Source organism: Drosophila simulans, chromosome 3R, assembly GCF_016746395.2.
Source record: "Drosophila simulans strain w501 chromosome 3R, Prin_Dsim_3.1, whole genome shotgun sequence".
Lineage (NCBI taxonomy): Eukaryota > Metazoa > Arthropoda > Insecta > Diptera > Drosophilidae > Drosophila > Drosophila simulans.
The window spans coordinates 5424790-5439696 of NC_052523.2; the positions used below are offsets into that span (position 1 = coordinate 5424790).

At 44.5% G+C, this 14907-nt stretch overlaps 5 protein-coding genes across 8 annotated transcripts; 4 read left to right on the forward strand and 1 right to left on the reverse strand.

The window, feature by feature from the left end:
- Positions 1-143: 143 nt before the first annotated feature.
- LOC6727281 (adenylosuccinate synthetase) lies at positions 144-6056 on the forward strand. The gene is made up of 5 exons (XM_039294488.2): positions 144-466; positions 2596-2698; positions 4371-4650; positions 4721-5081; positions 5146-6056. Exons 1-5 carry the CDS (start codon positions 296-298, stop codon positions 5572-5574), a joined length of 1344 nt encoding a protein of 447 aa, XP_039150422.1. The 5' UTR covers positions 144-295; the 3' UTR covers positions 5575-6056.
- An 843-nt stretch (positions 6057-6899) lies between these two features.
- LOC6727283 (calmodulin-like protein 4) lies at positions 6900-7881 on the forward strand. The gene is made up of 4 exons (XM_002102636.4): positions 6900-7076; positions 7204-7234; positions 7302-7366; positions 7429-7881. Exons 1-4 carry the CDS (start codon positions 7074-7076, stop codon positions 7777-7779), a joined length of 450 nt encoding a protein of 149 aa, XP_002102672.1. The 5' UTR covers positions 6900-7073; the 3' UTR covers positions 7780-7881.
- On the reverse strand, positions 7868-9073 carry LOC6727284 (40S ribosomal protein S20). Its single transcript, XM_002102637.4, has 4 exons — positions 8916-9073; positions 8616-8771; positions 8298-8387; positions 7868-8057 (listed from the first exon to the last, which is right to left on the reverse strand). The coding sequence occupies exons 1-4, from the start codon at positions 8916-8918 to the stop codon at positions 7944-7946; spliced, it is 363 nt and encodes a 120-aa protein (XP_002102673.1). The 5' UTR covers positions 8919-9073; the 3' UTR covers positions 7868-7943.
- Positions 9074-9305: 232 nt separating this feature from the next.
- LOC6727287 (G-box-binding factor) lies at positions 9306-12066 on the forward strand. 4 transcript variants are annotated; one of them, XM_016176337.3, is made up of 5 exons: positions 9306-9591; positions 9651-9764; positions 9811-10046; positions 10414-10562; positions 11704-12066. In XM_016176337.3, exons 1-5 carry the CDS (start codon positions 9481-9483, stop codon positions 11922-11924), a joined length of 831 nt encoding a protein of 276 aa, XP_016033801.1. In that variant the 5' UTR covers positions 9306-9480; the 3' UTR covers positions 11925-12066. The 4 variants fall into 4 exon arrangements, with proteins under 4 accessions (XP_016033801.1, XP_016033803.1, XP_016033802.1 ...); XM_016176339.3 differs by having other exon boundaries at positions 9307-9591; positions 9826-10046; XM_016176338.2 differs by lacking the exon at positions 11704-12066 and adding an exon at positions 10769-11573 and having other exon boundaries at positions 9308-9591.
- Positions 12067-12245: 179 nt separating this feature from the next.
- LOC6727289 lies at positions 12246-14839 on the forward strand. The gene is made up of 5 exons (XM_002102640.4): positions 12246-12479; positions 13410-13570; positions 13625-13715; positions 13779-13897; positions 14062-14839. Coding segments are annotated over exons 1-5 (510 nt in total). The 5' UTR covers positions 12246-12477; the 3' UTR covers positions 14199-14839.
- The last annotated feature ends 68 nt before the right edge of the window (positions 14840-14907 follow it).

Sequence of the window (14907 nt, forward strand, 5' to 3'; positions counted from 1 at the left end):
ACAACTCAATTAATTAAAAAAAAAGTATAACTGGACTAAAGGGACTTAATATGACCATAACACCTCACCCACGCAACGCGTTCAGTGTTACCATCGCGAGCGGCGGGCACAAATGGCGCGCGCAGTAGGACCGCTCGCCCGCACCAGGCCACCCTCTGTTTGTTTTATAGCCAAATGCTGGTGGAGCGCAGCCAGCAGAGAGTAATCACAACGTGTTTGCGAACGACTTCCGAGTGCCCGAGATCCGTGTCCGTGCTCCGATCCGATCCGATCTGTTCCGTTCCACTACGGGGAAATGTCAGCCAGCGCCACCAACGGCACGCACTACGAGCAGCTGCACCAAGGCCGCACCAAGATGTACAAATCAAAGGTGGACGTCGTCCTGGGAGCCCAGTGGGGCGACGAGGGCAAGGGCAAAGTGGTGGACATGCTGGCCTCCGATGTGGACATCGTCTGCAGGTGTCAGGTAAGCAAAGGGCATAACCGAAAGTAGGGACAAATCAGGAGAAACGCCATTGATAACGCGCGGTATCCTTGCCCAAGGACATCCAAATCTAGGCACCCAGTAGCCCAGTCAGCCAGCCACCCAGCTTCTGCGTATTTCACCAGATGAGCCACCTTTTTCCAACCCGACAGAGACTCGCTATCGCTCTTTTCGGCCGCCGCCGCCGCATGCTTTCCCATTTGTATTTATCAATTCTGCCATCTCGCCATGTGGTTGCGTCTGTGTGCGTCCGTCCGTGAGCCTGTTTGTCCAAGTGTTCGTGCAGAGCGCGCATGTGTGCTCCTCTCCCCTACCCCCTCCTGAGCTCCTCTTCCCACTTCCATTGGCGTTCCCATGTGTTGGTCTGTATGCCGTAGTGCTGCGGGCGCAGCGGTTTTCACGCCAAATCTGGCTTGTTTCAGAGGTCAGGAACTAGCTTAGTCGGCAGGTGTAGTTAGCATGGTTCACTGACAAAAGCAATTCAAAATAAAAATATCTATTTTGCAGATACATTTTTTCTTGTTCTTATAGTTGTTACTAGGAATTCTTATAAAAAATATTATGTTCAAACAAGAAAGTATCCTGTCGTTGGTATTCTTTCCATAATTGAGTTAAAGGCTAAACTTTTTAAATAACTTATATCATTATACCCGAATTAGATCTCAAAGGGAAACAGCTAGGTAAACTTTCTTCTGTTATTTTTTAAGCTTGAAAAACTTCCTATGCATTGTAGTTTGAGATTTTTTTGCCTAGTTATTTAAACAGAAATCAGCTAATTCTCTTTTATTCACAAATGTCCCACCAACCAATGTTATGCTAACCAATACTAGCATACAGCACTAGAATTCCGTCAGCATCTCTGCCAACAATGCTGGCGCAGCAGAATTCGTCACTGGTGCTCTCTGTCTCCTTCTCTCTCTGCGAGCGGCCGTCTCTTTCGCGGCTGACGTTAATTCCTATCCCCGTCCCTCTTCCACACATCTGTGCTGGCCGCTCGACGCTAGACCGCCTGGTTTACATAACCGCCAACCGACCAACATCATTCAGCAGAAACTTGGAGTCTTGGTCATAGAATCTCTGGAAATGCAATCGTTCATAGTTATCTATAGTTTTGAGAACTCGGGAGGGCTGTACAAACATCCGTAGGATTAGAGCATTGCGTGCTAGTAACGGGTTGTTTATGTTCGACCACTTGTTGATTTCTCGAAACCATCTACGCAGTTCAATGGACGATATGCGGCCAGAAGTGGACTCAAAACCATCATTGTGGTTGGTCCGCAGAATCGAAGTCTTATCAGTGTGCCTTATATAATACCATTCCCAGTTGATAATCGCATTGAGTCACACGACTGACACGCCCCCTGTGGTGGGTGCTTTCCCGATTTACTGAATCGTTATTAAATATATGTATGTATATTCAATATGATCTGTTCTGAATTACTCATACTGCGTCTCCAAAGCCCAGGAGCTCGATTCGAGGGCATGTGAAGGCGCGCCGATTGCGATCTCGCCATTTCCCCGTATCTTATCATAGACCCGGACTATAAGCTATGTACATACATATGTATAAGCCCTCTCCTTGGCACCGCGTAAACATTTTGATTATCTTGTTTTTGGTTTTTAGCAATCATTTGTGAAGGTTCCAGAATTTTCACTCTTCTGCTGCCGCTAATCACCCATTTCATATTCTCCTGACGGCGGTCTCTTCTTATAGAAAACAAATTCGTTAGATTAGCGAAATGTAGGCATTTTTTGTACAGTTGCCAAAATGAAATGAAACGGAAAAACACATTAAATTTCTCGAGTGCTTACGTGAAATGGTCGTAGTTATAGTAGTATGTGTGGAAACGTTTTCCGTTTATTGTCATTTGATATTTGTGGGCACGTGGGACAAATACGTATGTACATATGTAGATACCCCTTTCGATGGGCTCTGTGTGGTTCAATTTGCAAGATATAGCTATAATATTTATTTATTTTTCCCCCAAGCTTTTGTTTTTCGTCTCGCTCGTCGATAAAACGAAAGCAAAACAAATATTGCTAATTTTGTATATCAACAGCGATACATTGTATATCTGGGAAACTACATTTTCAACCTTTCCAATCCACAGGGCGGCAACAACGCTGGACACACTGTGGTGGCTAATGGCACGGAGTTCGACTTCCATCTCCTGCCCAGTGGAGTTGTGAACGAGAAGTGCGTTTCCGTCATTGGTAAGTTGGGATGCTGGATTGGGGTATATTGTACATAGGCCAGGATCTGCAAAAATTATGAAGAAAAATAAGTCTTAGGTCATTGTATAAAGTATTTTGTATGAATCCCATCATAACTTGATTGGGGATCTTCTACATATAGCCTCCAACTTTTTATTTTTCTTGACCCTTTTCATGTTATAGAATCTTTTGACTAAAATACTAGAGTTTATATAGATGAATTGTCAATGAAAATGAGCCAGCGATTCCCCTTTGTTTTTATCTATTATTTAAACATATGTACATACATATCTACAGAATTTTCGCATACAGTATATGTCGTAAATATACGGTCTGTTGTCCGTTTGTTTTGCTTTTAGTTTTCACTCGCTCTGAGGCAAAGTGAAATTGAACGTATCGAACATACATATAAACATACATACTGCTATATACAAACAAATGCATATATATAGTCCGATATATAGAAAGTCAGATGTAGGCAAGGAATTTCTGGCAGAGATTTAGTGCATCATTGACATTGGCTTGCGGGTCAGTTGGTCTGTTTTTCGACTTTGGTACGCCGTTTGACCGTGAAAACGAAAGGTTTTCTCTATTCTATTTTTGTAGATAAGCAATTGAGATAATTAAATCAGCGTGGGATATGTAAAATGTATATTACCTGGGTGCCAGCCAGTGCCGCAGTGACGTCACCGGCTGTCAACGCCAAGGTCGCTAGTTTGTCAATAAAATAATCGCAACTTTGTCAAAGTTTAATCGATGTTGCAAGCAGGGTGTGTGGCCGTGGGTGGGGTGGGGTGGGGTTGGGGTTGGTTTGTTTGCACAGAGCAACAAGCCGTCCGCACTGTCATCGTTTGTCACAAGACTAATTTACGAGATAGTCGGAACCATCCGCACCAAGCCAGCGAAACCCCACAACCAACACAATTCCCCAAAAGCTTTTGCCATTCAGATATCGTTTATGACACTCGACCACAAAAAAAAAAAACTGAGGCTCACATACATGAAACGGAAAATTATTCTAATCAGGCAATTAACTTATTATTTTTAATTACCTAGCCGCTCGGAACTCAATTCAAAACGACCCCGTTCGTTGAGCCGGCTCGCGTGTCTTGGCATTATGGTATCCGAATTGGTTCCATGGATGGGCAATGGGAATACTCATTTCGTTTATTATGCAACAATGTCTCTTCGCGCTATTGATATCAGTCTTTGAGGGCAGCCAAATCTCTTTGCTGTTAAAGCACTTCTTATGTGACATTTAAGTTGATCGAAGAACGTCTTATCTTGACTATTTTTTATAGGACCATCAAGGAAAGTCCATGTATTGAACGATAACTTAGGCGATTAACAAAGAACTTTTATGAAAGCATTAAAACACAAAGAAGTTCTGAAGAATTTAAGAACTTGATAGTTGCTTTTACTTTTCCTGGGACACACAATTATACCGTTTTGCTTTGTTTATTGGTTTTAAACAAGAAAAGGCCCTATTAAGTTGGCTTTTTACAGAAATGTGTTTCACGGCAATAAAACTAAGATTTAGAGACCCCTGCAGTCACATGACTGCCAACTGCATTTTGTTTGTAATTGATTAGTTATTGAATGCAGGGACTTTTCAAATGGGTAGTGCCCGGAAAAAGAACACATACTAAGAACATGAACTCTACATTTGCAGGCAACGGCGTCGTCATTCACCTGCCCTCGCTATTCGACGAGGTGCTGAAGAACGAAGCCAAGGGGCTGCAGCACCTAGAGAACCGGCTGATCATCTCTGATCGTGCCCACCTGGTTTTCGACTTCCATCAGCATGTGGATGGCATGCAGGAGGCTGAGAAGGGCGGCAAGTCGCTCGGCACCACCAAGAAGGGCATCGGTCCGGCCTACTCCAGCAAGGCTACCCGCAACGGCATCCGAGTGGGCGAGCTGCTCGGCGACTTCAATTTGTTCAGCGAAAAGTGAGAGGAGTTTTGGCCGGGGGAATTAGGGGAACCTAGATTCTAACCGCCCTCTTTGACACCCACCTAGGTTCAAGTCGATTGTGGCCACGCACGTGCGCCTGTTCCCATCGATTAACGTGGACGTAGAGGCCGAGCTGGCCCGCTACAAGGACTACGCGGATAAGGTGCGTCCCTATGTCAAGGACACCATTTGCTTCCTGCACACCGCCCTGCGCAACGGCAAGACGATCTTGGTCGAAGGCGCCAATGCGGCCATGCTGGACATCGACTTCGGCACGTACCCGTATGTGACGAGCAGCAACTGCAGCATTGGCGGTGTTCTCACGGGTCTGGGTCTGCCCCCGCAGACGATTGGCGAGGTGATTGGCGTGGTCAAGGCCTATACGACGCGAGTGGGCGACGGTCCATTCCCCACCGAGCAGCTAAATGTGAGTAGTAGCCTTGTAAATACCCTTCCAACCGTTTTGCTTACGATCCCCATTCGTTATCCAGGATATTGGCGACTTGCTGCAGACGCGCGGCTTCGAAATCGGAGTCACTACCAAGCGGAAGCGCCGCTGCGGCTGGCTGGACATACCGCTGCTGAAGTACACCTCGCTGGTCAACGGCTACACGTGCATCTGTCTGACCAAGCTGGATATTCTCGACACGCTGCCGGAGATCAAGGTGGCCGTGGCCTACAAGAAGCCCAATGGCGAGAAGCTTGACCACTTCCCCGGCACCATTGCCGAGCTTGGAAACATCGAGGTGGAGTACGCCGTGCTGCCAGGCTGGCAGACATCCACTGAGGAGGTGCGCAACTTCAAGGAGCTGCCGGAGAATGCCCAGAGCTACGTCCGGTTTCTGGAGAGCGAGCTGAGCGTGCCCGTCCGCTGGGTGGGCGTTGGAAAGGGCCGTGAGTCCATCATCAATGTGCATTAACCAGCAAGGGCAAGGGTGCCGACAACGTACTTATGCCTACCAGTTCGTGTATATGAGCGGAAACGCTTTTGTAGAGCCCATTGGGCAGAAACGGCGCTTAAACTATCCAACCACAACTACAGACCTAACCACCCACAAATACAACTAATATTTCGACTATCTACAACATTTGGACACAAATTATTAGCATATTGCTTCTTTAAGTTATAATTTCTAGTTTTGATGTTCACAAATTCATTTGAAGCGGTGCCGTCCGGGGCTCGCACGCATATATTATATACTATAACTTCTTGTTTGATGAGGACGTACTTAGTTTTTAAGATCATCAGGTGCAGTTTCAGATTTTTTGTATGCAAAGGGAAGCAGATATTTTTTATTGTACAATAACTAAATAATGTTGTTTTAATATTTAAATACAACAATGTGCTCTGACTTGTGTAATTGTGTCGCAAGGTAAATACATTTTAAAGTCAAACAGAAAATGTAGTTTTATTTTGGGTGTACTCGTACGGGTAAAAAATCATTTTAAGATATTTAATATTTCATCTATAAGAAGATGATTCCAATAGAAGCCAATTTTCCTACAATATTAATTTAAAAGGTGATCAAACATTTGGATTTTAATTTAATAGTAACAAATGTGACACAGATGCCGTCAGAAAATCACGCCCCTCGAGATCAAGAAGGAGACCGAAGTGAATAAGGAGGTAAACGAGCTGTCGGAGGAGCAGAAGCAGATGATCATACTGTCGGAGAACTGATCCTCGGCGGCACCTGTGCACATGGCCAGATTGTGCTGTGGGACAATCGCGTGCAGAAGCGCGCGCCCATCCAGCGCACGCCCCTCAGTGTCGCGGTGCACACGCATCCCGTCTACTGCCTCCAGATGGTGGGCACCCAGAATGCGCACAATTGGTCATTGGCCAATGGGCAGTGGTGTGCCAGGTGTACGATTTCCATCTTGGCCAGCAACCAGCTATCGCCGGACTTTGGCCACCTCTTCTTAACCTCGTCCATTGACTGGACCATCAAGCTCTGGTCGCTAAAGGACGCTAAGCCGCTGTACTTCTTTGAGGACAACTCCGACTACTTGGGGAAGGAAGGGGTCTATGACGATATGGTTAACTGGTAGTTGGATAGTCAATACCACTTTAGTTAAGCTTACAGGAGCGTCCTTGAATAAAATTTAATTTGTAATTTAAATTAAGATTTATCTCAAACAACTTTTTGAAAGCAAATTCATTTCAAAAAAAGTCTTCGCTTAAGCTGGATAATTTGAATTACCGGGAGTCCCACAGTCATATGGTCTTACTACAGATAAATGTGGTGTTTAGAATTTGCCGTCAACGGTCCCACAACTTATTGGTCACACTGGCCTACTACCTGTTTGAGTTCTACGTTCCGTTTATTTATTAACTCTTTTTTATTGTTTACTGTATTTATTTATGGTTTCGTTAGCTTAATTCAACTAATTGCAAGTACAATATAAAAACTCTGAAATGGTGAGTTACGAAAGCCATTCACTTAAACAGAAAATGCTTTCTTCAATTCATAACTGCACTTTCCACTCGACTGCCCTCATTAACCATTTGTATTTATGCAACTTTCTACTTCTGAACTTTATTTTAGGCTCGTTACTTTAAAGAACAGGACATTGATGGTAATTATGCGTATCAATGTGTATTGATGATTTCATACCGAAAACATTTCTTATCTGTAACCCCCAGAGTTCCGTGAGTGCTTTTATCTGTTCGCCCGTTCGGGCCAAATCAACAATTTGGACGAACTAACCGTGAGTTGGGCTCCCACCCCAGAAAAAAACACATACTAATGGTGTAAAGTTCATGTCATCAGGTTATTATGCGTTCTTTGGGTCTTTCGCCGACGATCCAAGAACTGGTTTCCTATCTGAAGCAAAAGAATGGGAAAATGAGCTTCGCCGACTTTCTGGACATCATGCACCAGCACTCCAAGGTGGAGAGCTTGCCGGACGAGGTCATAGCCGCCTTTAAAGCGGCCGATCCGCAGAATAAGGGCACCATCTCGGCCAGACAGCTGCGTAATCTACTCCAAAACTGGGGAGAGGGCCTGTCCATGCGCGAGGTGGACAACATCTTCCGGGAGGCCAATGTGAACAACAATAGCACTGTGCGGTACGCAGACTTTGTCAAGATTGCATGCGCCCCAGTTCCCGACTACTATTAGACTGCCTCCTGTAATTCGAAGCACTCCATTACCATAAAAAAACATTCCAGTAAAGTAATCCAATCTTCGCACAATAAAATTGACCAAATGTGTTTGGAAAAAGTTCTTTGTTTTTATTTAAACGCCAAACATTCCGAGGTGTAAAAATGTGGCATCTGCCGATCTTAGTTGGCGATGGTGACCTCAACCTCTACGCCGGGCTCGATGTTGATGGAGGTAATCTTCTTGACGATCTCAGAGGGCGAGTGCAAGTCGATGATGCGCTTGTGGATTCTCATCTGGAATAATGTAATATTGATTTAATATGCAGCTCCATTGGTAAGCTAAAAGCTGAGTCATTATTAATTTGTTTTGTCGTATTCAGAGAGGCAAAGAGTGAGGAAATACCAACAAGTTGTACTATGAGAATACGTTTTATCTGGGCAAATCATCGATACTGTGGATCGACTGGTTGAATGCCCAACCACGATATCAGATTCGCCCGTTTCTTATTAAACATAGTATAAGAGATTACCCACCTGGAAGCGATCCCAGGTCTTGGAACCCTCACCACAAGGAGTCTTACGGGTGGTGATGCGAAGGGTCTTAGTCGGCATGCGCACGGGGCCCTGAAATGAATGAATATATAAGAATTAGAAAGGAATTCCTAATGAAAACGGGTACTGTAGCCTGAACCATGTGATATTCCTGCTCTGGAGTCAATCAGTGCGGGAATAATGTCCGATTCAGGCACTTTATCTAGCATTTATTAATGACTAGGCTAAGCGTCTGGGAGAACGCAAAGCCTCCAGGTAAATGCAACCTCTAAATCCCTGAGTTGGACGCCAAATCCTCACCTTGACGCGCAAGTTCTGGTTCTTGGCACCGTTGATCAGGTCGCGGCACACGTTCTCCAGCGAACGCACGTTCCTGGATGTCAGGGTGATGCGGATGCGGTGCACAGAGGCAGAATCGGCGACATGGGGCTTCTCAATATCCTTGGGTGCAGCAGCCTGTGGATTTGGCGGAAAAATGGATTAAGTGGGGTTATGTTGAATGGCCATCGCACGTGCACGGTATTTTGCGTTGGCAAGGGCAATGCAAGCACTACTATTAACTCGCAGTGGTTGCGGGTTCTTCGGCAACAGCATTCTTACCATTATTTAGCAATTTCCCTGGTCGAGATATTCAAATCTTTTTATTTTGAGCAGCGCTGAACCAGTCAATTTGCTGGTTGAAAACGAAGAGAAGTTTTACAGGGTGTCCACAGTAGACCGTAGCTTCAATCTTGAAAACACCCTAATTTTGCCCAACTGCATTTGGGGTGTTCCTTGAGCTAAATATTAGTGGGATACTAGTACTAAACCTCTAAGGGTGAAATTGTACACATATTAGATTTATTAAATTTCGAGTTGTTAAATGGAAGCATCAAGTCGTTTTATGAGTTTCTTATTTCGGGCTTAAGGTTGGTAATATTATTGGTGCACGTGGATACCCCTAACACAGGCACGCAGTGTGGCCGTTCCTCTCACGCGTTTCGTGGCGAATGTCCGCATCTACCTGTGAATCAGCTGTCGCCCGCTGCGAATGGCCAGGGGCGAAGAAGCAGCGATTTGTGTACGTGTGTGTTTTGTCTTTGCGACGTGGTGATTACAGAGCCACCAGAAGCGATATAGATCCCAAACCGATCCGATCCGATCCCCGCCAGAATCCAGCACTTCCATGCAGATGCGCGTCACGGAATTGCCAGCAGTTCAGCTGCTGCTGCCCCTAATCCTGGTTGGATTGGCTAGCGGACAGCGCGTCGCTCCCGGCGTTAATCCGCAGCACTATGTGAGTGATTTGAAGCACCCCCATTCGCCCATGAGGCAATTAACCCACACATATTGCAGCAACAAGTGCCGCAGCAGGTGCCGCAGCACCATCCACCGCCACCACCGCAGCACCACCAGCCGCAGTACCAGCAACAGGTCCACTCAGCGCCCGGTGTGCCGCCCCAGCAATACGTGAGTGCAAAAGCGCATTTCCGAACGGTAGACAATTAACTAGTAGGCCTCCGACTTCCAGCAATACGAACAGGTTCAAGTTCCCGTGCAGCAGCAGGCACCGGTCCAATATCAGCAAGTTCCTGTGCAGCAGCAGCAGCAGCAACATCAACCAATCCACCAGCAACCGACGATGCAGCAACAGCAACAGCCGCCGCAGGGGCACCACCAGCAGGCAGGTGGCCACCACCATGGGCAACCGCAGCAGGTCCTAAACACCGGCAACATTCAGCAGGAGCGCGCGTAAGTGCCCGTCTATCTTATCACTGCCACTGGCAATCATTATCCATCAATGGAGCTTTGGGGTATATGAGTTAAAATGTCATAAATAAATCATAAAAGTGAAGGGAGGTAATTGTTGTACCTCAAACCTAAGGCTTGAATTAGTAAAGAAGTCTATAAATTAGGCATAGTGACATTTTCATACAGGCAATGTGATGTGAAGTATTTTTCCATTCGCGATTTAAGAAATTATATATCAAAAGTTCCATGTTGAAAGTAAATAAGATATATAATTTACATAATATTTCGGGATTGATCTCCTAGTATTTCTTCAACCAACTAAACGATCAGTTGGATCTAATACCAAACCTTACTGCTTCAATTTCAGTCACATCCAGGAGCACATGCAAGTGCCAATCGATACGAGCAAGATGTCCGAGGCTGAGCTGCAGTTCCACTACTTCAAGATGCACGACTCGGACAACAACAACAAGTTGGACGGCTGCGAGCTGATCAAATCGCTGATCCACTGGCACGGTAAGATAGCTACTGCTTTTTAAACTGGTTCGCTGTTTAGAGTTGCGTTTGTGGTTTCTGTATTTCGTTTTGTTTGACCCACTATTCTGTTCTACTTCTTTGCATATGCGTAATAAAACTGGGCTGTTTCCGGTTATGGTTGTGGTCATGCTCGAATCTCATGCTAATCCATCTCGCATCCGCCATAACAAATCATTGCCACGCAGAGCAAGGCAGCAAGGAGCAGCCGAACGGCGAGAAGCCTCACGTGGAGGAGAAGGTTTTCTCCGACGAGGAGCTGGTGGCACTCATTGATCCCATCCTGCAGATGGACGACACCTCGCGCGACGGCTACATCGACTATCCGGAGTTCATTAAGGCGCAGCAAAAGGCCGCCGAGAAGCAGCAGCAGCAGCAACAGCAGCAGCCGCACGAACAGCAACAGCAGCAGCAGCAGCCGGTTCATTAGTAGTCACCCAGATGCGTTCAGTTTACATACATAAAACCATGTCCTCGTCCCGCGCTCTGTGACGTGCAACACATACTCCTGTTTCTGCCCAAAACACCCTGAAATTACGTCGACCACGTCGACGATTTTAGCGCACTTCTTAGATAAATTTGAAAGAAATTTACTTAACATGCTGCAAGCATTCCAATCGGAGAACTTCATTGAACAAATTGTAACTAAACGTCCTTCTGAGAACTCTTTTCCAAAAGATTCGCATTTTCGAATATTATTTCTCACGAATCTCTCGAGGGGTTTGTGCAATTCCAGCCGCCTTGTTTCGTTTTGTTTTCGATTGTCATAATTTTAGTTACTTTTCGATATGAACTAATTTTTAAGCGCGACTTTAGAGCAGCAAAAAACAGACTGATTGTGTAAACGTTTGTTTTGTACAAAAAGAAAATGAAACTATGCAGAAAAATAAGCGAAGAAAATCTCGTCTTTTTAAACTGAAACCTACTATATAGACGCATGCAAATCTCTGTAAGTAATGCCGGATTAGCGAATAAAGTCAACTTCAAATCACAGGTGACCACCATCTAATCCCTCTATCAAGTAGAATTGTAGACACTAGAACACATTTTCCGGTTTCGGGTGAGCTTAGCTAACAAGTTAACCATGCCAAGCGGAGCTTTAAAGTGTACATTACCTTTCTAGTCAAAGATAGTAGCGAGAAACCACCAGTCAAGGCCCAACAGGAAGGCCACGCCGAGGGCCAAACGGAGCAGCCCGATGATCACAAGTCCGGATCGGTGTACACGGACAAGGCTCTGGAGGAGACCATTGACTATGTGCTGAAGTCCATGGACCTGAACAACGATGGATTTGTCGACTGGGCCGAGTACCGCAAGACTGAGGCCAACATTGGCAAGGACTAGACCAGAAGTTTCAATCCAAGAGAGCCATAGAACTTGACAAATTGTTGATCTTTATACATGTTGCCTATACATATAGCGATTCCCATTGAACACAGTTTACAATTTTTGTACTTTGCTAAATAAAATTATGCTAATAATGCAAGCCATACTTTTTCTTATGTCAGTAATTGCCCACTTATCAACATATATTTTTAAATAATAATCATACTATATTAATTGAGGACTTAGACCACTTTCTCCAGGTATTCCCGGTGCGATACGAACCAATCCACAAGAACCAAAGCTCCGAAAGCATAAAAGCTGCCTGCCCTCGCACGAAACTTTCCCATTCTAGACTTTTAGTGGCTGGCAAGGCGTTGCAGGCGGCGGTACGAGAATCGGTCGCGTTTACAGCTGAACGACGAAAATATATATAAAATAAACAATCGCTGCAGCATAAAATAGGTTTTTGAGGGACTCAAGAGTGCCAGTGGCAGTGCTGCAAACGAATATTACGCATACGCCGGGTGGGACGGAGCGCGGTACTGCTGATTAACACGGGAATATCTGCAAAATGTGAGTGAATGGAGGAGTGCTACCGAAAGCAAATACACACATAGCCAGTGCATTAATTGTGGACCGCCTGATAGTGGCTAGCCGGTCGGTCCCGGGGCCATAAATCGCGTTGCTCGGACGACCCAGCCGGCGATGTTGCTTGGAAATAAACAACCGGGACTAATGGTGGATCCACCATAAGCGCTCCACGTGGTCGCGTGCAGCCGGGAATTACGCTCCGCATATTTGCATTGCGCAAATAGCACAGCATAGTGTGCCATAATATCGATTTTGCCCAGACCTGCGGAATGGAGTGGAGTGGGGTGGGTGGTGGATTGTGCTGGGACTTCCGAGTGCGATGCGATTCTCGGGGGGAGATAAGCCGGTTGCCGCCGATGCCATTGGACCCGGCTGCTCGCTTGGAGTTCCTGCTACTGCTGAAACCCCTTAAACAAAAGCACCTCATTATGCACACGCAATAGTATCGCGTTTATTCTAATGGCTTTGTAATACCGAAATATGTACATAGTTGGTTCTCTTATTATATCATCATAATCTAGATTCTAGATTGGGAACTGGGTCGGCTGCTATAAGCATAATGATATTATGACCTGAGCTATGTTTGTATATTTTTTGGCTAAGTTTCTTAATGAGTTTTTCTTATATCTTAAAACATTCCTTACATGAAAACGAGTAGACATAAAAGAACTTACGACGAATTGTTACATTGTAACATTCTATTAGAAGTTTTCTGCAGTATAATGAGCCTTTTTTCAAAATTTCAAATAATTTTCTAAATATAGAACCCTGATATGTGTAATTAAAATCTTCAAGTTGTGTTAGACATTAGACCAATTGGTAATACCTTAAAAATAAACCCATCCCTTACATTAAGTTATTTCCCTTTGAAGGGATAATGGATATTAAATAACACACACAATTTTTTTGTAGGGCTGCCATGCAGTCCGGCGGACGACCCCGCGAGCGATTGCTGTACGCCTTCCGGGGATGGATAGCATTCGTGGCCTTTATGGACCTGGGCACGGCCTTTAGGAGCTACATAGAAAGACGCAGCTTCCTGGGCGATCACAGCGACACTCAGTTCATAGAGGGTAAGTGGGGATGGAGTGAGCTGCTGGAGTCCCATTTGATGGGTTCATTCACAGGTGACTACACCATATCGCGGATCATCGGGATGTACTGCCTGCTGAAGGCCATCGCTCTCGTCCACTGCACCCTCTACATCCACTACAAGCCGTAAGTGAATCCCTAATTTCATCTGGTTAGAAGCTACTAAGTGGGATATTTCCCTATGTCTAGGGTGGTCAGCATGGGCGGCTGCTCATTGGCCCTCACCATGGTCTTCTATGCCACGGAGGCACTCTACTTTCGCTCCAGCACCATTAACTTCTACGTGATCTTCCCGTGTGTGCTAAATTGTGAGTAACAATTGAGTAAATTCAGTAATAATGCATTTTAAGTTTAAATTATAAACTTTTAAGGCTTAAAGCTTGTAGATCCTATTAGTTAAAACACCGCACCATTAAGTGAATTGAATTTTTGCAACTAAGTACAAATATGTTTCAATCTTTAACCTTTTTAGCTATAACTCTACTGGGCCTCATCTACATACCCAAACGACTGCGGCTCTGGGAGCCAAATATGGATCTGGATGACGAAAACTCACAGCTTCTCAAGCAAATGACGGGCTTCAAGAGACGGCGAGCGAAAAAACAATAGTTTATTACTATCTAGAAATCTGAAAAGCAATAACCGGAAGACACTGAGTTGAGTTTCCGGTAGCACAGTATTGTGAAAGAATCGCAAATTTCGCTTTGGACTGCATTGGTGTGATAGAAACGGCATCATGTTCATCATTATATACTCAATAGCAATACTGAAAACAACGCCAAATTAGTGATTTTCTATGAACTAGGTAGTGAAGGGTCTAAATGGCCCCGGAATAAGTCAATTTCTGGCATAATCACTTCAAGACATACATATGTTGTACTTCCTTTTTATAAAGCATATTTATATACATTTAAAAATGTATGGCACAATAGAGTTTTTGCACTTTTAAGAGTTGAAAATCGATACTAGGAACTATTTATCTAATTATCAGAGACAGCTAGCACCCGAGTTAAATAATTCAAATCGAAAGGCTTTAAATTTACAAATAAGCTCATAATCATCTTATTTACATATACGATTATCAATTTATGGATCATGCTTCCGTATCGATCATAATATTAAGGCGAATAGTTGAACATTTTATATTCATCACGTATGATTGAAAGTTATGTAAACCCATAATAAAAAAAAAAACAATAATAGTTTTGTACGAATTATGTAGAGTATGTTTCAATAAAAATTTGAATTTACGAAAATGGATTTTCATTTAGACTTCTTACATGAGTACGAGACCTTCTACACACAGTGCTTTAAAAGT